This window comes from Malaclemys terrapin, chromosome 19, assembly GCF_027887155.1.
Source record: "Malaclemys terrapin pileata isolate rMalTer1 chromosome 19, rMalTer1.hap1, whole genome shotgun sequence".
NCBI lineage: Eukaryota > Metazoa > Chordata > Testudines > Emydidae > Malaclemys > Malaclemys terrapin.
Window position 1 is genome coordinate 21,040,424 of NC_071523.1, and position 27,118 is coordinate 21,067,541.

General features: G+C 45.0%; 1 protein-coding gene across 5 annotated transcripts in view; it reads right to left on the minus strand.

The window, feature by feature from the left end:
* The window catches only part of NPHP4 (nephrocystin 4), a 103,190-nt gene that overhangs the window by 64,096 nt on the left and 11,976 nt on the right, over positions 1–27,118 (minus strand). For 4 of the 5 annotated variants that reach the window (XM_054008906.1, XM_054008905.1, XM_054008904.1 and 1 more), the window contains exons 5-9: positions 18,998–19,170; positions 17,805–17,869; positions 13,312–13,467; positions 3,441–3,577; positions 704–885 (exon numbers count right to left, since the gene is read on the minus strand). In XM_054008906.1, coding sequence (XP_053864881.1) covers positions 704–885; positions 3,441–3,577; positions 13,312–13,467; positions 17,805–17,869; positions 18,998–19,170 — 713 coding nt within the window. Of the gene's footprint in view, positions 1–703; positions 886–3,440; positions 3,578–7,351; positions 7,380–13,311; positions 13,468–17,804; positions 17,870–18,997; positions 19,171–27,118 lie in introns of those variants that run through there. The other variant, XM_054008907.1, reaches the window with a different exon arrangement.

A 27,118-nucleotide genomic window follows, 5' to 3' on the forward strand; every position in this document is an offset into this window, starting at 1 on the left:
TATAAGTTGTTATTTGTATTGTGCATGCATCTAGGAGCCCGGGCCATGGACCAGGACTCCATGGTGCTAGGCGCTGTACAAACACAGAACAAAATGACGGTCCCTGGCCCCCAAAGATCTTACAATCTAAGAGCAAACCTGATACAGACCTTGGGAAACTGCTTCTAGAGTCACTCCTACAAGTTCAATTAATTCACTGACATTTTAACAGTAAAGGCTTAGTACAACCCGAAGAACATGGCTGAACTGTAGTAAGCCAACCACCAGCCCCTGAGAAACATTCTTCTCTCAAACACCCAGACTTCTTGTTGGGGGTTGTTCCACCTCGAAAACACCATGGGCCTTTTTAAGAAAAGGACGAGTCGTTCAGAGCCCCGCTGACCCATAGCGGCATGGGTTGGACAGGACCTGAATCTGCAAACTCCTCAGCTCCCTCTGGAGATGGGAAGGAGCTCAGCGCCAGGCAGGTTGGGGCCCAGGGCTGTGTAATGAGCTTGCTCCCTTAGCCCTGCCCATTTTCCAATTCCGATTTCTCAGAACTGAAATCCAGGGAGGGCCGGCAGGGAAGCCGTCTGCCACTCTAGCCCCGTGGACTGCAGCCCATCTGCCCCTGACAAGAGGCGTGACATGGAGCACCATAGTGCAGCCAAAAGCAGAAGAAACCAGCCACTCTTCAGCAGTTACTGGTCCTTTCACCTCGTACCTTGGTTTGGCGCTGAGGCCTTGTTTCCTGTGGAAGCTGGCCGAGCGCCCCCGAGCCACCTCGGCCTCTGGCACCAACACCACCACCTGAGGCGTCTGAACGAAGCATAAGCCATTGTGGACCCCGATGTGCAGCCGTCGTTCCTGAATGAGAACTTCGCTCCCATCCACCATGGAGCTATCCTGGGAAACGGGCCCATTTCACCAAGGTTACATCACAGGCTGAAATAATCAACCCTACAGGAAACATGCAGCAGTGGGCTGGGAGCTGGGCTTCCTCCCCTTCCTCCCCCCAGCCAAGAAATGGCAGTGGAACAATCCTGCAGAAGCTGCTCCATCATTACGGCTGGAGCAGCCTTGAGCCTCCATGGTCCCAGTCCCATCTCCAGCTCTGCTGGGAGAAGCTGGGAAGACCATTGCATTAACATTGCGACCACGCCTAGGGATGGGCTACACACTTCATAGGTCCTGCCTCTGCTGCCCACATCTGGCCAGCGGGGACTCCCCGTAGTGGCCTTGGAGAAGTGTACCTTTCCTTTTTAACATGGTTAAGCATGCAAGGAGTGCTATTCACATCCATGGGACTACTCCTGTGCTTAAATTTAAGCACATGCTTAAGTACTTCGATGGATCAGGGCTGAAGCACTTGGCGCCTGGTGAGATTAAAACCCTCAGACGGGACATGGCACAATACGACATGGAGCAGAGCCCTGCAAATCCATTTTCATTTGTGAGTTATGTTTGCTCTTTGCCTGGTTCTCATGCCTCTAGCCAATGAAGTGGCATTTGGAAGATTAGGAAGGAAAATTTAGGCAATTAATCATAAAGTCATAAAAATGGAACCTGCCCCAGAGTGACTGCTAGATATTAAAGTGTTTTATCTTAACAGAAAATCCACAGCAAATATGACAAACTAACAAGGATTTTCCTCCCAGTCATTATTGCTTACTAAATTATATGATATTTGAAAATGCACATTAAACCTTAAAGTTCCTTTATCTTCCCATTAATCAAAACAAGTTGACCAAGCTGCAACCTATTAGTGTTTGAATATTCAAAACATAAACCACGGAGAACAGCTTTCTGATGATCAAAAAGAAACCCAAGAAGTAAAATGCTAAAACATAATAAAATTACTTTCATGGTGGAAAATTAGCACACTATCCCTAAAGCAATCTTGTGGTAGTGCCATTTGTATAAACGTTTCTCTTCTATACAAAAACAAAGCAACAGCGTTAATGTGCTTTCTCCTTGTTTGCTCCTTAAAACTAAAATAATCGCCTGGTTTTTGTGTCTCTCATTTTAGAAAGTTTCCAAAATAATTTTGTGGAAAAAAACAAAAGTACTGTAGCTGTTGCAAAATACCCAACCAAAAAAAAACCCCCGGGCCCACTGCTAATTTTAAACCTTTCACATTCCTCCTCAGCTAGGACAGGGTAAGTGGTAAATCACTGTCATGTGAGATGGGCACAGACAGAGGACAATGCAGTTCATTGTACAAACATGCCATTTTTTTTGCTTCTCTGGTTTTTAGGGATTTTTTTTTAATCCTGGGGGGACAATAGTACCGAGAACTGGAAGCACTGCAGAAATAACTCCTCTTTTGGCCAGTGATATTTCTATATTTCAAGGGAAATGGCTGTACTTTAAGTCCCTGAATAATTATTTTAAATACTGAATCAGGAGCTTGTACCTAATCCCTCCTTTTTAGCTACCTGGGGCTTTAATAACAGGATTGTGACTGCAGGGATTTATAACACAAATGCTGTGTGATAACATCAGCTGTAGGCAATGCCAATACCACGCTCAGTGATCTGCTGACTTAGCCAGAAATAAAACTGGCAGCTACACATGCCTATCTTCTACTTGTGTTACCTCCAAATACTGCAGGGGTTAGGCATTTGCACAAACCCCACACTGATTGAGCTGTTCAGGGCAAAGGCTTCTTCAGTACAAGTCCTGTCCATTGTCTGGCGACAGAGTCTGAGACCAGTTGTATCAAGACTAGCCATTGCAGACAGATAAAGTGACGCCTGCTCACCTGAACAAATGGGAGAAGGATGCCAGAGAAGGACATGCCAGTGCTCACTAACGATCATGTATTGCCAATGCATCTGACGGAGAATCTCCATCTTGTAGCTGAAGATTCCTGGGCCAGACACCATGACTGACGCAAGGCTGGGGCAGATCATTACAGGGTTGGGAGTCTGAGAGAGAGCCCGGAGGCTTTAGAAAATTGTGGTGGCCATTCACTAGGCAGTGCTTCTTGCCCTTGGCCAGTACTGAGCCAGTGCCTCGCCATCGGGCGAAAGGGAGGTTGGTGCAGTCTTTGGGAAAAGATGTAAGACCCAGGTCTTGCTGTCTGTGGTCATGACATTTCCTAAGGTGCTGCTCACAAGTATAGGGAAGTTACTCTCTGGATCCTGGCCAGGTTCTCACTTGGCCAATCATATTGCACCTCCCTAAACAACCCTTCAGTTAAATACGGTATTCTGCACACCTTGCTTTGAACAGTTGTGTAGCGTTGCTGTGTACTGTTAGACAGCTACCACCTTTCATCCCAGAGTTTGCACTTCAATGGTAGGCAAAGTAATTCATAGATATGGTTTATTCAATTGCCAGCAAAGCTATTAATATGCATCTAGATGAAAACCTTCTTATCAATGTCAGTTTATTAGCATGATAAAAATACCAAGATGATAAAGGAGTTACTAATGTTGCCATGATATTTACAGTACCTTAAGTAAACGCTCACTGTTGAGTAAATCCAGCAGCTCTTCCTCAAATTTTTCTAAAGAAGGGTACAAATTAATGGACAGTTTGTCCAAGTACCACGTGACTGATTTCATGAGGTGAGGTTTTCGAAAGAAATCATCTGAAAAGACATCCAGCCATATGTTACACTGCAGTCACCCAAAGAACGTAAAAACATCACAAAATATGGCCTTGATATTCAATCCCATTCTCTGACCAAAGCAGACAGTACAGCTGAAATACGTGGTACTCACATGGAACTCACAATAATGAGCCCTCATCTTTCCACAGCTAAAATTAATAAACAAATGCTAACTTTGGGAGAAGTCTATTTTCGCCTTCAAAATGCCTCCAGAAACAAATTCTGCAATCTAGTCATTAAAAGACAGTAGATTATAAAGGCAAAGGAACATCTGTTACTTCTTCAGCTTAGTTTCTTTTTACGTCTTATACTCTTCTCCAGCCAGAAAGAAAGCCAGCTGTATTCCTCCTCCTCCTATTACATCTGCTGTGAACCATCCTGAGTCTAACACACTAGGGAAGCCAACAAGTCAGCCCGATAATTTAACTGGTACCAAGGTGGGGAGCCCCAAGTCCACCACAATTATCCCTATGCACCCGCTTGAGAGAAAGCTAGAGTGCCACGCAGCAATCTGAGGAGAAGAACGCATAGTCAAGCGCCAGCTGGAGCTGCAATGGGCGGAATGCTCTTGCAGTTGCATATTCAAGGAAAGGACAAGGAGGGAATATGTGACAGCCAAAAATATTGGGGGTGGAAGAATAAGCCCTTCTTGTTCCCTGGACTAGCCCCTTCCTGGGTTATTTACTTCCCCACCCAGCTGCATCACCACTTTGTATATGCACGAGGCCACTACTTCCAAAAATGAAATCTACGTTCCGATCCAGAACAGCCAACGAGCCAGAACAGGGTAAGGATGACATAAACTGAATGCAGCTGTCCATTGTCCATCTCTCTCCTGACTTCTGTTGTTCTAGCAGGTCACGGTATCACTAGAGAGTCTCCTTTAGCCCAAGATACCCATTCATCTAGATCAGGGGTTCTCAAACTGGGGGTCGGGATCCCTCAAGGCGTTGGGAGATTATTACATGGGGGGTCACGAGCTGTCAGCTTCCACCCCAAGCTCCGCTTTGCCTCCAGTATTTCTAATGGTGTTAAATATATAAACAAGTGTTTTTAATTTATAAGGGGGGGTCCCACTCAGAGGCTTGCTATGTGAAAGGGGTCACCAGTACAAAAGTTTGAGAACCACTGATCTAGATTAATAGAGGCTGGAATCACATGGCTCAGACCTGCTCCATGAATCCAGACTGACTTTGAGCAGGGGGTTTATTAAATTTGCAGCAGCAAGCAAAGAGTTTTGAGCCAGAGAGATGGGAAGTAGTGGATGTTTAAGAGAACCTGGAAGAATTATTTTGACCGACCCCCTCAACTTTGCTGGCAGTAGCAGGAGGAGGGATCATACTGGAGTCCTTTAGATAGGAAGGGAAACACATGCTTCAGATAACCCAGACAAGCAGCTACTCTATTGTACAGAATTACATTTCACTTACCGAGACTGCCTGGGGGGAAATGCCAGAAAGGATAAACCCAACTCTAAGCTGTGCAAATTCTTTGAGTGCAGAGTGGTAGAGTGACAACAGCAGACTTAGAAAGTTTTGCATGGCAGGGCTTGGAAGGAAAACTGAACTTGAGTGACCCCATACTCTACTCTGTTTTGGCTTCACTTTGCTAATGGGCAGAGAGCCGAGCTAGGCTCTGTGATGATGAAAGACACAGGTTGAACCGAGGGTCACAGGAAGGGCATGAAATATGAAGCTATATAGAAGAAACAGTTAAAAATGGAACAGCCAGTCTCTAGCATTGACAACGGCAACCAGGACCTTTCCAAGCACCTACGCAAACAGACCAAGGTTTCATGCAAATTTAGAAATTCAGAGATCATTGCTAGATTAAATATGCAAATAAATGGTTCATTATTTATCTATTTATGCGTAAGTATTTCCATGGATCTTGGTACTGCAGGGTCCCACCAAGTCCACCATTTCCAAATTATTAAACTAAAACCAGTAAGTCACATATAAATATCCCTTTGTCACCCCAAGAGAGCTGGACTGTACAACTCTTACTCTCCTGAGTGAGAATTTATTCACAAGAGTAGTTCCTCTGACTTCGTACTTAAAAACAAACCCTGAAGCCTATAAAGGGCCTGACAATAGAATTCAATAATACAACATCTCAGGGCTAGTCAGAGCTGCAGGAGCTGTGAGGAATGAGGGAGTTCATAACAAATTAGTGCTAGTGAAGCGAGAATCTGCCTTAATTTGATTTTAGAAACCAAATATACCTTCCTGATTTCATCTACTCTGTTATCTGAAGAGTCAGTCTATCAAATTACAGGGTACATTTTGTTTAAACTTCCCATTTTAAACCCATTTCAACCACCCTGTTCCTTTATGTCCAGCTTCCAAGCGAAATGTATTGCTTAATTCTTTTGCTTAAGGCAGGGGAGGGGAGAAGAGCAGAAAGAAGTGGAACTTGTTAACTTTTCCAGACAAAGCTTTTCTCGACAACCAAACAGCAAGAAATCACTAGCCTTGTTTTAGTAACGTTGTTAGGCTTTTAAAAATGAATTAACTAACTGAAAGCAAAGACGTGACAGGGAATAGGCAGGATGAACAGCTCCATGCTTGTGTATTGGTGGGCTATTTGGTAATAACACTACTACATTTATACTGAAGTCAGATGTTTACAAATATCCCTGACTAACCTCATTCAGGGCCCCAGTTCAGCCAGAACTTAAGCACATGCCTAACTCTTAGCATGTGAGTAGCCTCACTGAATGAATGACTGAATTAAATTAAATTAAATTAACTGAAAGTCAAGATGTTAAAGGCAATAGAAAGGATTTCCATGGGATTACTCACAGGTTTAAAGTTAGGCATGTGCTTAAGTACCTTGCTGACTTGGAGTCAGAGAGCGATTGTGTCTCTCATCATTGTCTTCCATCTGCAAACTGCTTCACTTTCCACTGCTAGTCAGATTCAGAGGCCACCCCTGGCAGGCTGCAGCTGATCAAACTCTGGTTTATGGAGGCTGACGACTGTGTGAGTGTGACTGCAAGAGGCTGCGTATTGCTAACTGTGTGGCCATGGGCTTGGGGAAGGTGTATGGAACTCAGCTGGACTTACCCTTATAACACATCTACCTGATGCACCTTTGCCACAGCTGAGCTGTATGTAGGTGAGCAGTGGAGATGCACAGCCCCAGGTGATCAGCTGGTGTCTGGAAGGAGGATGCTGAGTGCACTTCCTTACCACCAAGCAAAGAACCATTCTTCCTCTGCATGACGGTTAGTGTCTATCTCCCCGCCACACTGTACCTACCCTGTATACCTGAGCGGCTGATTTAGGGTTACGGGGGGAAACAAAGAGGAGCAGGAAGCAGCGAGCTAAATTTTCCCTGCAAGGTACCTCTCAGACTATCAAGGTACTGGTTTGATTGTTTGTTCTGCCAATTGTTTGACTGGTAGCTGAATTTGCAGGTAAAACCCAGCAGGAGATTGGTAAGGCTTTGTGTGACTATAACGCCTAAAACACAGGTCCCCTCGTCTGCCACAAGATGGGACTGATGCTCTGCAGCGAGAGGCAGAGCTCAGCGGATGTATAAGGATACTGGGCTCTACACTGAGGAAATCATCTAAAGACGCAGGGAAATGGTGTCTCCCTTCTGCTGGCAAGAGCCAGGAGCTCCAAAGTCTGGAGCAACGGGAGAGATTGGACAAGAAAATCCTTTGGAGACCTGCATTATGAGGAGTGGCACTACTCCAGCTTTTCGGATTACTGGCTCTTTACTAGGCACAGTTAATGCACTCACAAGGCAACCGGGCATCTCCAGAGCTGTATTATTGCAACCATGTCCTTGTGAAGCTCTGCACGTGGTGACTGTGGCTCTTGTAAGGAGCTCCTTTGCTCTGGAGATCTCACATTTTCTGATAACATGATGGCTGTGTCCTCAAAGAGAGGCATCCATGGGAGTTATTATTAGAAGGATCTTCTAAGCAGAGGAAGTCACCACTGAAGAACTGATGATCTTGTCTTTATCCCTTAACTTTTCTGAATCACATGGATTTAGCCACCAAGCCACCACTGAATGCAGAACTCTGAAAATTCATGGGTAAAGATTAGTAAGGCTTCGGTGTATCAGAATCATATCCCACTGCCCTTGCCAAATCTCCACTTATCCAGAACAATGCCGTGAACAAGGATAACTTTGATACAAGCTATAAACATCTCTCCTAAGGCTCCACTAACTGACTGGCTACTTAAAGCGTCCATCATTCATCCATAGCAGTTTACCAGGAAGAGAACCAATTAGCAAAAAAGGGGACTAGATTGAAATGATTCTATGTCCCTTTTAAGGATTAAAGATACAAACTGTTGTGATTACATTTGTATGAAAGACAAAAATTCCAAAGAATGTATAAAATACTTCCAAGATATTTAACCTCAAGAAAACAGTATAACTAGAGAGAGGCAACTGGAGTCTGAAATGAGAGAGGAACAGTTTAAGTTAGACATTAGGAAACCTTTTATTTTCCCAATACGAGCAAATAGCCAGTGGAGTCGATTCCACAAGCACCATTCATAGATGTTAAGGCCCAAAGCGAACTTTCTGATCATGTAGACAGACTTCCTTCACAACACAAGCCGAAGAACCTCATCCACTAATTTCTGCATCAAACCCATAATTTCTGGTGAAGCTAGAGTAGATCTTTCAGGAAGATAACCTGCGATGGAAAATCTATCACGTCCCCAGGAATCCAAGCTGGTCCAATGGTTAATTACAACTGTTAACATTCCATCAACTGGATAGATCAGACACTTGGAAGAAACTGTCCTTTGAAATCCCAGGTTCAAAGGGAGACCTCAGCCCCACAATAGTTCTGGTCCTATTAGTCAGGCATCTGTAAAAGCAAAGCCCGGCATGCTGCCTGGGAACAAGGACGTTATTTCAAATAAGTGACGTCATTTTGCTGGGTCACTGTACGTTCCCCTGAGGTTTCAGATTAGCTTTTGGGAGCTCAGGGTGAGCTTTACGCTACCAGATCGTTTTTTTCTTTTTATTCCCCAAAGAACAATTCATTCTCTTCACAGCGGGGTTTCTCTTAAATTACAAATGCTTTTAAGCTGCATATGTCATTGCTCGTGTAACTATTTGAGTGTTACATAGTCCTGCTTCCAGGCACTGGAGAGCTGGGCTGGGCTCACTGTCAAATGGTCAAGCTTATTCAGCTCCCGGTGGATGGTTAAGGTTTTAAAAAATGAGATAATTTACGAGAAGGGGATGAATGGCTGGCTACCCCTGCTAGCCCTGTATTTTCTCTTACCTTAATTCCCTTTGGCACTTTTTTCACCAAACCATTTCATCCCCTCCTCCTCCAGAACAACTTGGGGTATGTCTCCAACAATTTACACTCTTTGCTTCAGCCTGCTCTCAGGGCAATTTATTCAATACCCTTTGCATGAAGCAATTTAAGCCAAATTCCTCATTGACTCCTACGTGCCTTCTCTTCATTATTATTATTGATGTGCAGTGTCGTAGCACCAAGGGGCCTCAAACACTGCGCTAAGTGCTGTCTCTGTAAAAGACACGTGTTGACCAGAAGACTCCAGCCTTCTCAAAACCATACGACGGGGGGGAAGGAGGATGACAATTTCTCTACTACTTTGATGTGCTACATTGATGAAAGAGGGAATATGTCTAGAGGTGAAAGCAGGAGACTGCAAACAGAGAATACTGCGTTCTAATTCTTCCTCTGTCACTATCACTTCACCTCTCTAATGCCTCAATTTACCCAGCTGAAAATGAGGATATTTACCTATTTCACAGCGAGATTGTGAGTCTCAGCTAATTAATATCTGTAAAGAGCTTTGAATCCTCTGATGAGAGGTGTGACATACATTCAAGGAATCATTATTTCTCATCACATCCACAATTGCACTCACTTTCCCTTTTCCTGTAGATCCATTTAGCAGTCTCTGTGCTATCATTTAAAACACACTAGGACAAACTCATCCCTAGTCTCGTTCCCATCACTTCAGAGCTGATTCACCAGGGATAAGATTAGCCCAGAGTTAGGTCATTTATCCAGCACGCCCCCGTGCTTTCGTTCCCTCTGTGGAGGAGACAGATGCTAGCAGATGATTCATTCCCAGAAGTGGCACCTGATGCCTTGTCAGGCTGCACAAGCAGTCGTGCGGATGTTACGTATGGAGCTGCGATATGTTTAGGCTGTTGATGGGCTTTTTTCGGCTTCTGTTAACTATCTTTATACCTCTTTGACTTTGCTGTATTAACGGGCTGTAATACATGATGATATCAGGCCATATGATTGATCCACAAGGACTACTGAGCTTTTGCCTCTCCCATTTCTCTCTCAAAAATTTCCCACGACTGATCTTATCCTCTTATTATTATTCTATCTTCCCTTCCCTCCAACTCCCCATTCAAAGAACAGGCAGAGCAGTTTGCTTATTTTCTTTTGTGCCATTCTCAGTGGCTTTTCAGGAAAGCTAATGCCAAAGAGGTGGGTCCTAAATCTTTCCCTGAAAGCCGTCAGACTTTCATCCTCAGCTCCTGGGGCAGCCAGTCCTCAGCACACTGGCTGGCTGCTGAAAGGTCTGTTCCCAGTCCTACTATGATCAGCCTCTCTAGTAAGAGTTCCTTTGTCCCGGAGGAGATCTCTTTGGGTATGCATTTCTTTCAGTGGAATGCCCATTCCAGTTTCCATCCTATAGCAATTGGTCTCTGTGCTGCATCATTCCCTGCCTCCTTGCCCATCTCTGCTCTGTGACTGTGTTTGTCAGTTCAGATCCACAAAAGCGAGATGCACAGACTGAGAACTAAACAGAAAAAAGAAAACTAAACATCTGTGGACATTAATATCTAAGGTGACTTTTACCTACAGGCCTATTCTGCAATCATCACTCACCTAATCAGTCCCACTGGTTAACACAACTATTACCATGATGAAGGGATGCACGACAACCCCTCATGTGTATTTAGTCACTATCAGCGCTATCTTCCCTCTCATCACTTGGATCAACAGTCCAGGTAAAGTGCCCTAATTAAAAGAGGCCAGGCAATAAAGGACACGGCTTTAAGATGTAGCAATAAACATAAGATCTTGTTGTAAAATCATGAAGAACTCAGGTATACTGTAACTCATTAGGTCTTATTTTTTGCCATTGATTTCTCCATATAATTCATAATAAAATAACATAACTTAGTCCAATAAAACCAGCACAGACTCTGCCTTGCTCCGACAGGCATCAGCAACTCAAGCAGACGTTGATTTGTAAAAACTGGCTGAGCAGTTCCAATGTTCCATCAGCAAACTATCAACTATTATTGCAGGGTCTCTATTTACAAGCAAGGGATACGCTGCAGCAGTGAGACATGAATAATTGATCGTGCTGTTTGTTAGCAGGCTCTGCTACCCCAGTCAAAGCAGAGCTAATGTTCCCTGCAGCCAGAGGGAAGTCGCATGAAAACGATTCCGGCAGGAACACGTGCTGTGGGTCTGGGGTGGGGTTATGGCTCCGGGTCACAATCACTCCCTTCTCGGCTGAGATTGCAGAGGCACTAACGGAAGGAGAAACTAGATTTGTGACCCTTATTGATGGTGTGTTAGCCTCTGTCCTGACAATTGGCAGGTCAAGGGACGGAAACTGGCCTGAATTATCTCCCCCAGACTCATTAATGTGGATCTCCACCCACAACCCCCTTTCTACATGGAAGGAGGCAAGCTCAGCTGATTATATGGCGCCATCCCCTGGGTTACATGAAGGCTGGTCTGCACAGGGGAAGGTGGGTAGGGAAGAGTGGGCAGGGCAGAGATAGGGCTGCACACAGTCCCACTCTCTCGCCCAATGGAGTCCAGGTGAAAAATTAGAGGCCAGGGTTGTATTAGCTTTTCTGTAGAGCCCCAGCATCTGGGGCCCAGGCACTGGAGTGGCAAGGAGAGTCCAAAAGGGCCATGGTGATGGGGGTGCATGCAAGGGATACTGAACCAGACCTAGTGCAGAGACGCAAGACTCCGAGCAGATGGCTCTGACCTCCTAAAGTACCTGGGGGCATTCATGAAGTTTGGCTGCATTCCTTGGCCTATCCATGGGAAGGGTGGCAAACCCCACTCCCACCCCCAACAGAATAAGAGGCACACTGGGAAGGGATCCCACAGAGATTTATCCAGGGATGGTCCAGGCTTTCATTATCACATGTTAGTGAAAATAAATGCTTCCCAACTGCTCTGCAGTTTAGCGTTTTACAAGGGAACGCTCCCTAATCTCCTTGTTTATTGGAAAGAGGCTACCAATGATGAAAATGTAGAACATTGTGTACACAAAGCTGCTGCCTTTCAGAACAGCAAAACATCACGTGTCCATAAAAACCCACAAGAAACCCAAGGAAATGTCCACCGGGAGGTGACACAGGCTGCAGAAGAGCAGGCACAACAGACTCGTCTGCAAGTTATTAGCCATCGACAAGGTTGGCTGCGATTCAGCAAAGAGCTGAGTCAAAGTGATTCTTGCTCAGATGGCCACTGAGAGAGAGAGTTTATGTGAAAATCCTGCTTCTCTTGTTTATTTCTCAGAGGAGGTGTCGCTGTGGCTCTGTTGTGGGTAAGCACAACATTTTCACGGCTAGATTTCTCATTTATAATCCCTAATTATTGGCACTTACAACAACAGCACACGCTGTGCGTCACACACTCTGTGTTGCAGGCACTGCTTGCATCTATTCAGCGCCTTGGTAATTGATGTCCTGCGTTAGTAGAGGAAAGCAAACGCATGTGTAATAAAGCCACATTCACTTTGAAATCCCTTCCCCTTGAAAACACCCAGATGAGCACATTATATGCCAGACACAGGAAAACACTGGAAAATACTCCTCTTTATTTAACGGCAGCAACCCGACTTTTCTAGCTGGCCTAAGCTTCCCCTACCCCTTCAAAGTAACAGTACTGGGGTGGAGAAAACCGTAACATTTCCCTGGTGTCTCCCTTATGCCTTCTGCGCTGCTACTATTCCTCCGGGTGCCAAGGAAATGTGTGTCTTTGCCTGCTAGGCTGTGGCAGGCTTTTCTTGGGCCCCACATCTGGCACCTGGTGTATTTAGCAGGAGCACACTCGTTGTGTTGTAACGAGAAGCAGCTGGTGCATTTGGCAGCTCAGGTTTGACCACAAACCAGCAACAGAAGATGTGTGTAAATGTAAAATGGGTGGGTCTGAATCACCTCCGGCTCACATCAGCATGAGCCCCTTGGCCTTCCTGGAGCTGCTCCCACTTTGTGAGGGGGCAGTGGCTGGGAGAATCAGGCCCTATAAATAAATACATTTGTGCCATGCAGTGCGTTCTGGGCACCAGATGTTCTGCAATAATCCCTCCCCCATCTCCTTCCCTTCTCTCCATTCCACCAGCCCCTCGCCCACTCCCTGATTGGGGGACCAGAGGTCGGCTCATCTCTTCCCATCCCACAATGGTCACACTGGCTGGTGTGTGTTTCAGATCTCCCTCCGGTAATAACTGGTGGGTGGAGAAGACCTGAGGCCTGTCTCAGAGAGCTCACAGGGCATTTTTCTGCCAGTAAGATAAAGTCCAGCTGAATCCCCAGATCTGGCAGGCCAAGTCTATAATAATACAAATGCCCACATATCTATAAGCCGGCAGAGTAACTCACGAGCACTATAGCTTGGTGTGTGTGCTACGCCAACCTTACTGTCCTGTGGTCTGATTTACACATGCAGGAATCAGAATGAAAGGATCCCTTACTTGTTTCTCCATGTGTTAGCAGCAAGCCAGGAATTTTCTGCAGCCCAGACACCAGCATATTCTCAGGGAAGAGGTGATACACGGTCTCGAGGGGCGGATGTGGCCTTAAGGTGTACTGAAGGTGAGTGTTCTCTATCACCGTCATGTATTTATTCTCTAAAGAGGGGAAAACATTATGCAATATCTGAAAACACAGAGAGACAGACTTGCAATGGTGCTGCCCATTGGAGAAGCTGATCGAATGATGGTATCAATACATGCCCACTTTATCAGCAATGCAAAACCTGTTTTTAAAAAGTCTGTTTTCTTCATTAATGAATACGCAGCCTTTTCAGGCTTAGCTTTGTTAAGAGTTCTGGGCTTACAAATCCTCACACTGCAACTTCAGGGTAAGTGAAAACAATGCACAGGCTCTGGAAGATTATGATTAAGTAACTTAAAATTACTTGGATCTATTCTCCCTCAGCTGTGAAGAAGTAAGAAGAAAATCCATCCCTTCTTCAATAGCACTGCAACTAAATTCTCTTGTTTAGGTTGCTCCTTAATCTTGTGTGTTCTATTCAAGTCCCCATCTAGGCAAATCTTCAAAAGACCAGCATCTGAGTCCCATTCAGAAAAGAACAGGGCCTGCACACAGCTGAGCTGGGGTGCATTATGGTATTTCTGTGCCATCTTAGTTCACAGTGAAAGGCAAAATCTTAATCTATAACAGCTGGCAAAGGCTCCCTGGGACACTTTTTTTAAATTGAACTTCCCGAAACTTCTTGTGCCAACTTTGCTCCCTCTTCGTAGTAAAGCATGAGATGGGACTAGTGAAACTGGCTGCATCTCCTGCCGTTTCACTGCATGCATTCAGAAGGGCGACCCTTTTATCTTTCTGCTGCACATCTTTGTGTCATGATGTCAAGTATCAGGGGGTAGCCGTGTTAGTCTGTATCTACAAAAACAACAAGGAGTCTGGTGGCACCTTAAAGACTAACAGATTTATTTGAGCATAACCTTTCGTGAGTAAAAACCTCACATCCGAAGAAGTGAGGTTTTTACTCACGAAAGCTTATGCCCAAATAAATCTGTTAGTCTTTAAGGTGCCACCAGACTCCTTGTTGTTTTTGTGTCATGAGTGATTCATTCTGATGGGAACACATTGTGGTGGAGGTTCGGTTTCCCCTCTGGAGCTGAAATGCAGGAATCAGTGGTACACACCCTGATACCCAGCATCTCCCAAGGGCTTTCAGCATTCTAACAATGGTCTCTGCTCTCAAGCTGCTGAGAGGTATTTGCTACTCCTGGGCTTCTCACTGAACATTACAGCAGCCCCTGCGCAAACTGGAAAAATTAGAGCGCTTTCTTTAAAAAATAAACTAACTCCTTCCTAGGTGATACATTATAACTGCCTCTAGTGGCTGGGATCCTGAGCACTTGGAAAGGAACATTACTCACATACAGGTTATTCCTCTGAAACTGCAATAAACACAAGCCACCTTCTCTGTGGAAGGCTTCAATACACAGACAGCAGGCAACTTTCCAATGGGCAGTCACAGCTGAACTAGTGTTCATCATTTTTCAGACATGGTTATTGACCAACGTCACCAGGCAATCACAACACCTATTTCTGTCGCTTACCACTGAGGCTCAGTCCCTGCATTAGTGGACATGTATTTGCTTTGTTTGCTAGTACGGCCAGTATTGTTGTTCTTGCTAGGAAAGAAAACAGTCTCTAGAAATGACTTTTCACAAAGACCCCCTATCCTGGGCAAAAAATGTTACCTCGCTTCTAACACGAGGTAGAAGCGTGGTCCGATTGCTGGTCCGGCTGGTCCGATTGCAGTGGAATTTATAATTAATTGATCACAGTCAGTTATGGGGGGAGGGATAGCTCAGTGGTTTGAGCATTGGCCTGCTAAACCCAGGGTTGTGAGTTCAATCCTTGAGGGGGCCACTTAGGGATCTGGGGCAAAATCAGTACTTGGTCCTGCTAGTGAAGGCAGGGGGCTGGACTTGATGACCTTTCAAGGTCCCTTCCAGTTCTAGGAGATAGGATATCTCCATTAATTTATTTATTTAATTTATTTATAACTCAGGAAAACAAATCTTTGTGGAACAGCAACCAAGCCTGAGCTACTACGCTTTGTTTCAGTTACATTTTGCTTTTGAAAGCAACTTTAAATCCACCCCCTTGCCCATTTCCTTTGAGCAAACTGTAGAATACGTTACTCGAAAGTTGCTAAAACTGCTCAGTATATTTCTCTGAATGGTCAGTTTTAGAGGTGGGCCAAAACCATAGCCACGTATTCAAATCCACGTTGGCTCCCCGCATTTTGACAGCCTGGGTAAGTTCAGTTAAATGAGACCAAGAACCAAATGCCTCCTAGGTTTGAATCTGCAAAATAAAAACCTACCAAACAAGGTTTAGCAAAATTAAAATGACCCCTGGTTTAACCTGTTCTGAGTATGTATATATGTTTTCCCCAGTTTCTAGCAGCAGATATTGGAGTCATGCTGTCATCATTAATATCCTAGTACTGAAAACCCCCATGCGTCCCTGATATTTGAAAAAAGGAAAGCATGTGTCTGACTAGCACACTAGGAGGTGGGAATACAATGCAAATCCTTCCACGGACTCTAACGGGCACGGGATTGGACCCTTCATCTCTGCAAACAGGAAAACAGCCTGGTGGTAGGATGCAGGGCACTGGAGAGCTTGTAAAAAAAATGGTCTTTAAAACCAAAACTGGTGAAAGTGAAACTGAGCCTCCTTCCTGCTTCCTCTTCTGGGACAACCTGAAGGGCTCTCAGGGCAATCGACCACCGCCCTGCTTTGCTACAGTTCATCTAGCAAATTCAGTACCGACCTTCAGGAAAACAGTGCTCAAAGGGACAAGAGCCAGGCGTGTTCAGAAAGACAAGGTCCTTGTTACATGCTTTGCAGGGCAGCTTGCTCTTATATTTAATATTTTATACTGCACTATTCCTGCTCTGTGGGCCATGTTCAATCAATACATATATATAAATAATTGAAGCCCATTTGTGTTTAAACTGCTGTGTCAGGTTTTCTTGCCAGTATTCACAGAGGGACCTTTTTCCATACATTGCCCATCTTTCTCCTCTCCCAAAAATATCCAGTCTGGGCCGGCTTGAGCAGTCAGCTGAGAGCTGAGCTCTGCTGGGGTCATCTAGCCCTCTCTCTTACAGAAGTGGGAATCAGATAGACCCCCATGGGACACAGAACTATCGGCACCACTGACACATGGTCTTCCTCCAGCTCAGGCAGGACATTTGGCACTAGAAAGGACAGATTGTGAGCCCATTTCCCAGGCAAAGGATATAGAATCCCTCCTTCTTCCTTCATGACAGTTTTCTGCTTAGCTTTAGCTATCCATGTTTTCAGTCTGGGTCTTTCCAACTGAAATCCTGAGGTGGCTCACCTCAGTGTCTCTGTAGTGGGCTGCCCACTGCCAGGTGAGAGAGAGAGATTCAACTCCTGGCCTCGCTCACTCATTCCCCTGGATGTGGTGTACTCAGAGAACTCCTCCTGCTCTATAGCTGACACGTGGGTGATCTAGGAGCTCTGTAGGTCAGCTCGCCTGACCAGCCCTCACTGGAGCCGCTATGGTGCAGGATTAAGTGTGAGAGGGAGACATGGTCGGGGAATCCTCCATTGCAGACTAGAAAATGCAAACTTGTAGACTAGAGGTGAATCTGCATGACAGAGGCATGCACCAAGCTAGATTCAGACTCACTGCCATGCAAAATACCTAGAAACCTCTTAAAGGCTGGGTGGGGGTTTGGTGGGCAGATTGTTTGATACACTGTGCTCTGGGCTCCTTCTGCCTTCCACAGCAGATGCGTCAAGGATATTATTTGCTTGTTGAGAACTGACAATGGTCTTGGTGCTGTACAAGACCCTAAATGCAGACTCCATGCTCCAAAGAGTTTACAAATCCTGCAGAGACTCACATCCACGGTTAACTTTACTCATGTCAAGCAGAGCCAACCGGACGACTCACGTGCGCTAAGTTGAGTCTGTGTGGAAGTCTCTGCAGGATCAGGGCCTAGCCAGTGGACATGCTGTCAGGGGACAGGATTTGATCGATGCAGCAGAAATTAAGCCCCTTTTCTCCTTACGCCCCAGCAACAGGCCCTTGCATGAATGACGGCCGTTGACAACATTGTCATAGCTGCGGCTACTGCCAGCCTCGGCAAAGAGCCTGGAGGTGCTGCCAACCCCACTGCCCAGGAGCAATAACTGGCCCTGGCCTCGAACAGCCTGGCACACAGCACAGGGGCATTTCACAGCAACCGTCCAGCACCCTTGTCTTCGGGGCTTTTCTTCTGATCCATTTTGGGCGGCTAATCCCGAACCTGAGCGGCCAAGAGCTTGACACGCTAACACAGAAAACAGCCTATGCTACACTGAGCAAACGAATCAGCAGACGTGTTACTGAGCAGCCCAGGAGGGAAGTAAAGTAGAAAGCAGTTCTGTACGCTCTTACGTTCTATCGGGTCCTGCAGGAGGGGGTGCAGGAGCGCTCGCGGTGTCCCGTGATACAGCTGGAGCCTAGAATTAAAGAGGGGCACAAACCAAACATGGCGGTTTAGATGGCTCCATTCAAAATGAATTTCCCACAATGGTTCTCTTGATCAATACACAGCAAACCCCTGTTGCAGTCCCGTGAACTCTCCGCCAGCAGACTGGTCTCCTTAGAGCCCTGCCCTCCTTTCCTACTCAGGTGACTGAGATGCCAGGTCCTTTGCTTCAGGTTGATTCCCCAGGGAGTGGACATAGATATTCCCTTGAAAACCTCCCTGGTCTGAGAAGCTTGCCCAGTGGAGATGGCTGGTGGGTAGGCAGGATCCAGGGCACAACGGGTCACACTGGGTATTCACAGTGAGCTGGACAAAGTGAAGCAGGCACCTGGAAAGGGTTCCGAGAGCCCGGCCCATCACGTGGTGGGGGGGATACGAAAGGAAAAGGAGGCGAGCCGGGCGGAACAGTGTCTCCTCTTTCCCCTGGCTGGCGAGGACGGTGGGCAGCTGAGCTGGTTTTTGGGGGGGTTATTTATGTCTTTCATGCCCCGAGTGTTGGGTGTGGTGGTGTCCCCTTCCCAGGGGCGAACTCAGCTTACAGTCAGCCTGGCTTCACGAATCACAGCTTAACGGCAGAACGAGCTGCCTTGCTCTGGCCCTGGAAACGGGGGCTTGGCTGTGAACTCTGCACATGGGCATCGCTTGCCAGGTTACAAATCCAGCAGCTGCCCTCACCCAACCTGCCGCCTCAGGCCTGTCAGCTGAGGTGAATAAAGGCCCAGCCACAAGCAGCCAGGGCAGCTGTAGTCCATGCAGTCTTCATATGTGTAGCCAAGAGTGCAAAAGGCTCAACAATAAACCTGTTTAAAGTATGTATATGACCCCCATGACCGGTGTAGCCTCATATGCTGTAGTTATCCCCATTTTAGAGATGGGGAAACTGAGGCACAGAGAGACGAAATGACTTGCCAAGTTCACAGAGACAGTCTGTGGTAAAGCAGGGTCTCCAGGTCCCAGGCTAGTGGCCTAACCATGGGACCATCCTTCCTCTCTAAATGGAGAGCAATAATTCCATGTTGCCATAGAAACCTGATTCCACCTTATAAAATGCTATAGCGACTCACAAGTCCCGCTGTCCCTTGCAGCCGGCAACACCTACCCTCTGTCCTTGGTGGCCACATCTGTTGGCTCTGACTTGCTGTTGAACAGGTGCAGAATTCCAAACCCACAAGACAGATCCTGGTGGGTCCCCTCTCGCTTCTTGGCTGCAGCCACCACTTCCACCACGGCGACGATGCTGGGATGGTTTAAAGATGTGTGAAAATAAATGGTCTGGGGGAAGAGAAAGAACATGGCAGATTTTAGAACTGGGTGGAGTAACTATTAGCAGCTTAATGTATATTACAGTTGGAGAGTAAGATCCAGGTATATTCAAAATAAATATCCAGAAAAATACCCAGATAGTGAAATGTAGCACTCTGCAGAATGAATCTCCAATGGGAACGGATGGAAGCGCCATTGCAAATGATCCCTGGGGTCAGGGAGGATAACTAACAGTAAACTTTCATCTCCCACACACTGTCACAAGGGAATATTTTTTAAAGGGATCCTACTAGAAAGTGTAGAGTTCTCGGGGCCCGTTTACCAATGGGACTTTGCCTTCTTATGTCTGCGCAATGCCTAGCACAGAGGTCAGCAACCTTTCAGAAGTGGTGTGCCGCGTCTTCATTTATTCACTCTAATTTAAGGTTTTGCATGCCAGTAATACATTTTAACGTTTTTAGAAGGTCTTGTTCTATAAGTCTATAATATATAACTAAACTATTGTATAGAAAGTAAATAAGGTTTTTAAAATGTTTAAGAAGCTTCATTTAAAATTAAATTAAAATGCAGAGCCCCCCCGGACCGGTGGCCAGGACCCGGGCAGTGGGAGTGCCACTGAAAATCAGCTCGCGTGTCGCCTTCAGCACATGTGCCATAGATTGCCTACCCCTGGCCTAGCATATTTTGGGTACCACTGTAATAAAAAAAAAAAATCTACCCTTCAGGTCAGGTCGATTCCCTCCTATGAAGAATTACCTAAGAGCTGGGACTGCGAGAGAAATCTGTGCTCTCTTAGTGTCTATTATCACCCACTCATTTAACTGGATAGTCGGTCTGTGCCTCTGAATACCCTCCCCTCTCCAGTGTAGATCCACCGGGCCACCTTGAGGCTGGACTATTGCAAATATGCTCTGTCTAGAGAACGACCCTGTAGGTCGTCCAGAAACTACAGATGGTTCAACAGACAGGAGCCTGCTGGGATCACATCATACCATACGCCACCCACACGCTGCACTGGCTGATAAGACCAGTACTGGTCTCTACTTTTAAACGCTCTATACAGTCTTGTATTTAGCTTCTCATTACACTCCTCCTTAACCGCCTTGGAGGGGCTCTTTGGGCTGCTGGCAGCCAGGGCTCACGCTCAGTGGGGAGAGGGGAGAGCACTCTAGATGAAAGTTCCTTCAGGTGTAGAATTCCCAGCTGTCAAAGATTCAGCAGCGCTCGAATTTCCCTCCTGAGATGAGTGCTCTCCTAAACTGGAGGAATGGCCCTGCTTGCAGGTTCCAAGAATGGCACCGCCAAGTCCTCACCACCCAGCACTGATACGGTCCAGGGGAGAAGTGATTTGTGCACTTCTGTCCTACAGAATTCAGCTACCGTGTGCGCAATGCCACATGGGAATGGCACCTAGGAGCAACCCCGCCTCTGTCCTGTTCCCCAATTTACATTGAGACATTTAGGACTAAAGCGAGTAAATGTCAGAAATCCTGAGAATGAACAGCGTTGTTAAAGTGGCCCAGTGGCCCCCCAAAAAAGGCTCAGTTATTCTTAAGCTGCAAACGCCATACAAGTATGGTTCAAAGGTTTCAATTGACCTGAAGGTACCATTGTGAGCTCTAGGCTAGAAAAGCAAAGTGACTGGAAAAATCTAAGGCTAATCATGACCTTTACCTACGCTGATGGGAAAGAGAGTTGTCCATGAGGATCAACAGTATGATATGAACCTAAGAGTACGGGGGTGAGGGGGAAGAAAGATGTCTGCCATGGACATGACTGAAAGCCAGGCTAATCCTTCTATTAAACAGTCATTATCATGGTGTCACCAAGAAAACAGCTACAGTAATCACAGACTGTCAGGAAGGGATAACAGAGAAAGGCATTAAAACATCATCCCAGAAAAATAAATCATTATTCTATTAACTTTTATTGCAAAATGATGAAATAATGACCACTAACTGCTGACAGGTGGCTGGACCGAGAGAGAATTATGCTTTGGCTTGCAAAGAAGGAGGAAGCTGTTAAAGTGGATCGGTTATAAAACTAAGTTTACCATTGTCTCCTTAAATGCTAATAAAAGTTTTACTAACATACTCCTCTCCCTTAAACTCTGCTATAAAGTAACAATAATCATCCCAATTAGGGGTCACCTTGAGATCATCACACTTCAGCTCTCTGGAGCGCTTTTTTTCTCCCTTTGCATTTTCTTGTCCAGAAGTAAGCTATGTCCAGTTCTTGGGTTAATAAATTGCCAGAGGGCAATCTGTGCCAGAGAAAAAGCTTGGGAGACATTATCTCACGTAGCCAAGAGTTCAGAATGTATTGGGTAGGAACCGAGGACCTGATTCTCCTCTTGTTTACTCCAATGTAAATCAGGAATCACTCCACTGTAAGCCGAAGTAGTGCCAAGGAGAATCAGGCCCTGAATCCCTAAAGGGGAGATAAAACGAGTCCAGTTCACAAATATGCGCACAGTGGGTCTGATACAATGGAAGTCAATTGAACTTCCCTGGACTGTGGATCAGGTCCCCTGCTGTTGCTCTAGATACAAATTAAACATCACTTGTATGTGTTTATTCCATCATCGCATTTGTAATGTCAACGGGAAACTGCATGTCGTTCACACAGGTCAGAACTGTCTCCCCCATCCACAAGACTGGCTTCAGCTTTATACCAGCACTTTAATTGTTTGTAGCTAAAATATACTTCCAGAAGGTGAACAAAATTGTAATTGTTTACTGAGATAGCTTGGCAGTAGTTATAAACAAGGGCTGCTGAGTTCTCCTAGGGGAAAATTATTAAATAAACTCAGAAATATGAAATTTGTATTCATCAGTTAGAATTACGTGATTAGAAAATTCAAATCAGGCTCAGCAAATTATCTGTAAAGGATTCATTCTTGTGACAGAATAGATGATATTTTAATTCATCTTACCATCATTGCTTATCTATATTTGACTGTTACACTCCACAACGGGGTAAACAGATTTATAAATTATTTAAACACACTCTATTCTAATGCTTTCATCTTACACACACACACACACACACACACACACACACACACACACACACACACAGGTCATTTAGCACTCATACCATGCTTTCAATTTTCATCAGGACTAGCATAATCTAAAGTATGCACCAGATGACATGCTTTCTCTAAGACGTTCAGAAATCTTCAGCTAACTTCCTTGTAGATGTTTATGATCTCTTGAATGCCAGGTATTAGCTCACCTCACCTTGTATGAATCATTAGCCCTGCTCCTGTTTGTGAATAAAGATGCAATTTAAGAAGCCAATCACTTCTTTCCAAGGCAAACAGTATCAAAATAACCTAGCGACATAGCGAACCCTATGTCCACAGCACAGCAGCATTTCCCTTTCCTATTGTTTGTTTTGCAACACTCCTTTGCGCCTACAGCTCAGCCCTGCTCTTTCTCCCAGGCGTCCACTTCAGTACAGCTTACCAAAAACCCAACACATGCTGAATCTGCTACTGATGGCAGTGAAATGCACCATGGAGCTTTCTCTTCAGCAGGAGACCAGACCAATAGCCAGAGTGCTACACAAGAGCAAAGTCCCAGCAGCTGCTAAAGGCAATGGGCAACTTGTTCAGCTTCCCAAACAACCTCCATTTTCTTCCCCTCCTTTATAATGCGTAGGGCGTCAGAGGGGATTAGCGGGCGTTGAACTAGGACTCTCCTCAGCCTGTAGATTCACAGCTGTTAAAGGCAGCGAGAAGAGGGGCCAAGGGGGAGCCCAAGACTGAAAGTTTCAGGATGAGAGAGCTGTGTTCAAGAATGGACCCTCTATTCTGCAGCTGGACTAAATCCGCACGTTGGAATTCACAGGAGGACAGTGACCCTGAGACCCCTCTACTTCTCTGCTTCTCCTCCTGCCTCAATAATCACTGCTTCAACAACTCCTCCTCTCCCCGGTTCCTCTCCTGGGCTCCCTCCTTCTATCCCCCTGCACTTGCCCCTTAAGTGTCCTCATCCGCTACCATGGTGTCAGCTACCACTTCTATGTGATGACAGACAGATCTACTGATGTGCCCCCAGCTTCCCCCCTTCCAGCCAATCCAGGCTCTCCGCTGGTGTGGATCCCACTGCTGTCTAAGGCCCTGGTACTGGAGAGAGAACAGCATAAGGTGGCCCCTACACCCACCCACAGTTCTCTTGAGGTCACTGGGACTCTGTGGCCTTATCCATAAGAGGCAGTTAACCCTGAGGGTAAATCCCTTGCAGCCAGTGGAGTTACCCCTGGGATGAAGTCACGCCGTTATGTCACTGGAACTCCATGTTCCATGAACCAGCAGATCCTCGGCTGGTGTAAATTGTCAGAGCTCCATCGGTGTCACTGGAGTTCTGACAATTTACTCTAGGTGAGAATCTGCTCCATCTTTCCTCTAAGATGCACTCCTCTTTCCCTGCCTTTATCACCACTGACAGCTCCGCTACCCGCAGGCCCACAACTTCAATGCTGCTGTCAGTGACTTTCTAGCCTTCTTCCCCAAATCCAGATGCACATACAAGTATGTAAACCATGGGACGGAGAACAGCCCTAGGCCAGATTTGTCCTTTTTTCCCTGCTTAAAAACCTGGGAAATTAAATGCACCATTAACTAAATCAATGAGGCACTAATGCAACACTGAAATTGTGAAATCAAGTACTTAAAAGTCAGGTAATTCAGAAATGTAAGGTGTTAGCCATGATGTTAACTAAGTCACATGGCATCTATGTAGTATTTCCTACTGTGGTTTAATGTAGGTTATTCCTAACAATGTAAGAGCATTATAAGTACATACTGTAAATTATACAGGATGTGTAATATAGTTTACTTAATGGGTTTGGGAAAACTTAAGTGCAAAATAATAATTTTAATGCCACTTTATGGTTGTGAAATCCAGCACTCTAATATAAGGAAGGTCCTAAAATTTAATTCATGAATTGAACAAAGCGCACACAGCTACTGACCTAGAATTCATAAATGCAACTTAGTTTACAACTTTCAGATGTTTACAAAGAGAAAATGTTCCCTGACTCTGTTAGTGCATGAAATGCCGGTGTTTATCTCTCTGTGTTGCATTATGTTTGCTTTACCGGTACATTTTTAAATTTTAAAAAAATCAAGACATTAAGTTGACTCATTTTTCAAACAGCCTGGGAAGTAACGTATATGCCAATAACACAACTAATTTCCTTTATTTAAAAGAGTGTTTCATCAGCATTCATTTTAGAGTCTTTAATCTATGCGAAATTGCACCCTGGGCAATATTTACCATTAGAACTGGAAAACAAACAATTAGCCACATCAGGGAAAAGGACGCCAAATCTCATCTCAGATCAGTGCCCATAACAGACAGGTGGATCTTTTCTTTGGCTTTCAGATTTGTACAAACACAACAATTACTCCGAGTCAGACACTCAGGTTGTTATGCCAATTGTGTCTCGGAAAATTCCTTAAGGCAGACTTTTAAAGTTTTTATCTAATATATAAGTGGGGGAAAATTCTCTGTTTTTTTACAAGTTTAATCAACTAAAAACTGGTTTTATGAATTACAAATGTCAAGGTAATGAGAGGAAACTGCTAGGTTTGAAGGATGTTGTTAATTTACTTTCTAATTCATTTTCATTCCTAGAGTAGCACTGCCCTCTGCTGTCCGATCTCTACCATAACACAAGACGAAACTGGAAATTATTAACTATGCAGTGTTGTTGTTGTAGCCCTGTTGGTCCCAGGATAGAGAGAGAGAAAAGGTAGGCGAGGTAATATCTTTTATTGGACCAACTTTTGAAGTTGGTCCAATAAAAGATATTACCTCGCCCACTTTGTCTCTCTAATCATTAACTATGCCCATTACCTAACACCAGGATTCACAAAAAGCCTGGGTTTTGCATTGAAATTCAAATTGATTTGACATAATAGAGACATAATTGTATCCTAATGAGACATCTGAGACAAATCACAGCCATATCCAACACTCATTTGTAAGAATTGTTATTGTTCTAGATGTATAAAAGATATGAGTGAGCGCATATTTAGGAGAAGAATGAAAGGCATCCAAATGGTGAAAAATGAACAGCCCCACAGAAGCTTGAATAGGGAAAATATGCATGACAGAAGACACCAGAATCGGCAAACAATTAGGGCCTGGTTTTCAGAAGTGTTAAGCATCCAGAGCTCCCACTGCCTTTGCAGCTACAGCTGTGTGGGATCAGCACCTCTGAACGCAAATGCCCAGCATAACAAACACGCGGGTTCAGTGGGATTGCATCAGATATTACATGTGCATGACTGAGTCACAGAAATTAGCAGCAAGAAGACTGACGATGTCCCATCTAAAATCAAGGGAAGGATTTTGCCATATATTTTCTAGTGTTCTCCCCTGTATTATTTAAAAATAATCTGACCCAACCTATCTTTATCCACTCTGTATGTATGTACCCTACACCGTGGTGTGGTGCCTCCTTGCAGGATATTATCCCTGGAGAAAGAAAATTACCAGAAACCGTCCCATTTCATAACAGAAAATACAAAATAGTCACATTATTAAAATATGTCAATCAAAGCAGTCACATTGTTCTATGACTAACTAATAATCTATTTTGGTAAATGTCTCCACAAAAACAGCTGCTCTGCTGCTCTGCACTGTACTGTTCCAGGAAAGCATTTGTTTGGTCAGTAACCTCAGGACACCATGGGGGATGGAAGCACTTTTTCATCGACTGAGGCTGGTTATAATCTCTCTTGGTCAGAAAATAGCTTACGCTCGTTAAAAAAATCCTTCTTTGTTTATTTGAAGTGAGGTTTTGATCAAGAACCTTGCACTGAAATGGAGAAGTTCTCTGGTCTATGCAAACAGCGGCATGTGCAGCTTCTAGGATTAACTGTGCGAGCAGATAAAATTCAACCAGGTTTTCTCATTTCAAAAGAAGCACCGAAAAAAATAGAAAAGATCCAGACAGGGGAAAGAAAAATTATTAGAAGCAGCTGGGACTGACGAGGGAAGGGGCCCTGTCATTAGACATAGAGACCAGTCATATTGACTGGATATATATCACCTCATGAAGGGATGCAAAGATAAAATTTCTAGACATTAAATGACTGCTTCTTGGAGCAGCGTCTCATAGAATTCGCAAGGGGAGGGCCAATTCTTGATTTAGTGCTAAGTGGAACATAGGATCTGGTCCAAGAGGTGAATATAGGTGAACCATTCAGTAATAGTGATCATAATGTCATTAAATTTATCATCCTTGTAGGGGGGGAAATGCCAAAGAAACTCACTACAGTAGCATTTAACTTCAACAAGGGGAACTATACAAAAATGAGGAACCTAGATAAATGAAAATTAAAAGGAACAGTCACAGGGATGAAATGCCTGCAAACTGCATGGAGACTATTTCAAAACACAATAATAGAGGCTTGAACTAAATTATATCCCAAATAAAAAAAAACAGTAAGAGAACCAAAATAATGGCAAGTCAAAGGTAAAAGTATAATTAGGCAGGCCAACACAGAATTTGATGAGCAACTCGCTAAGGACACACAAACTAACAGCAACACTTTCTTTAAGTGCATCACATGCAGGAAGCCCGCAACGCAGTCAGTGGGGCCATTGGATGATCAAGGTGCTAAAGGAGCACTCAAGGAAGACAAGGCTGTTGCAGAGAAGCTAAATGAATTTTTTGCATCAGTCTTCACTGCAGAGGCTGTGGGGGAGATCCCCACACCCGACCCATTGTTTTTTAGGTCACAGGTGTGAGGAACTGTCCCAGATTGAGATGTCAAGAGAGGAGGTTTTGGTACTCACCCAAGAGTTCTGAAGGAACTCAGATACGTAGGCACTGACTCTGTGGGTGATCCTGGGCTGGAGCACCCACGGGAAAAAAATGGTGGATGCTGAGCACCCACTGGCAGCCCCACTACCAGAACCTCCCCCTCACCCCAGCG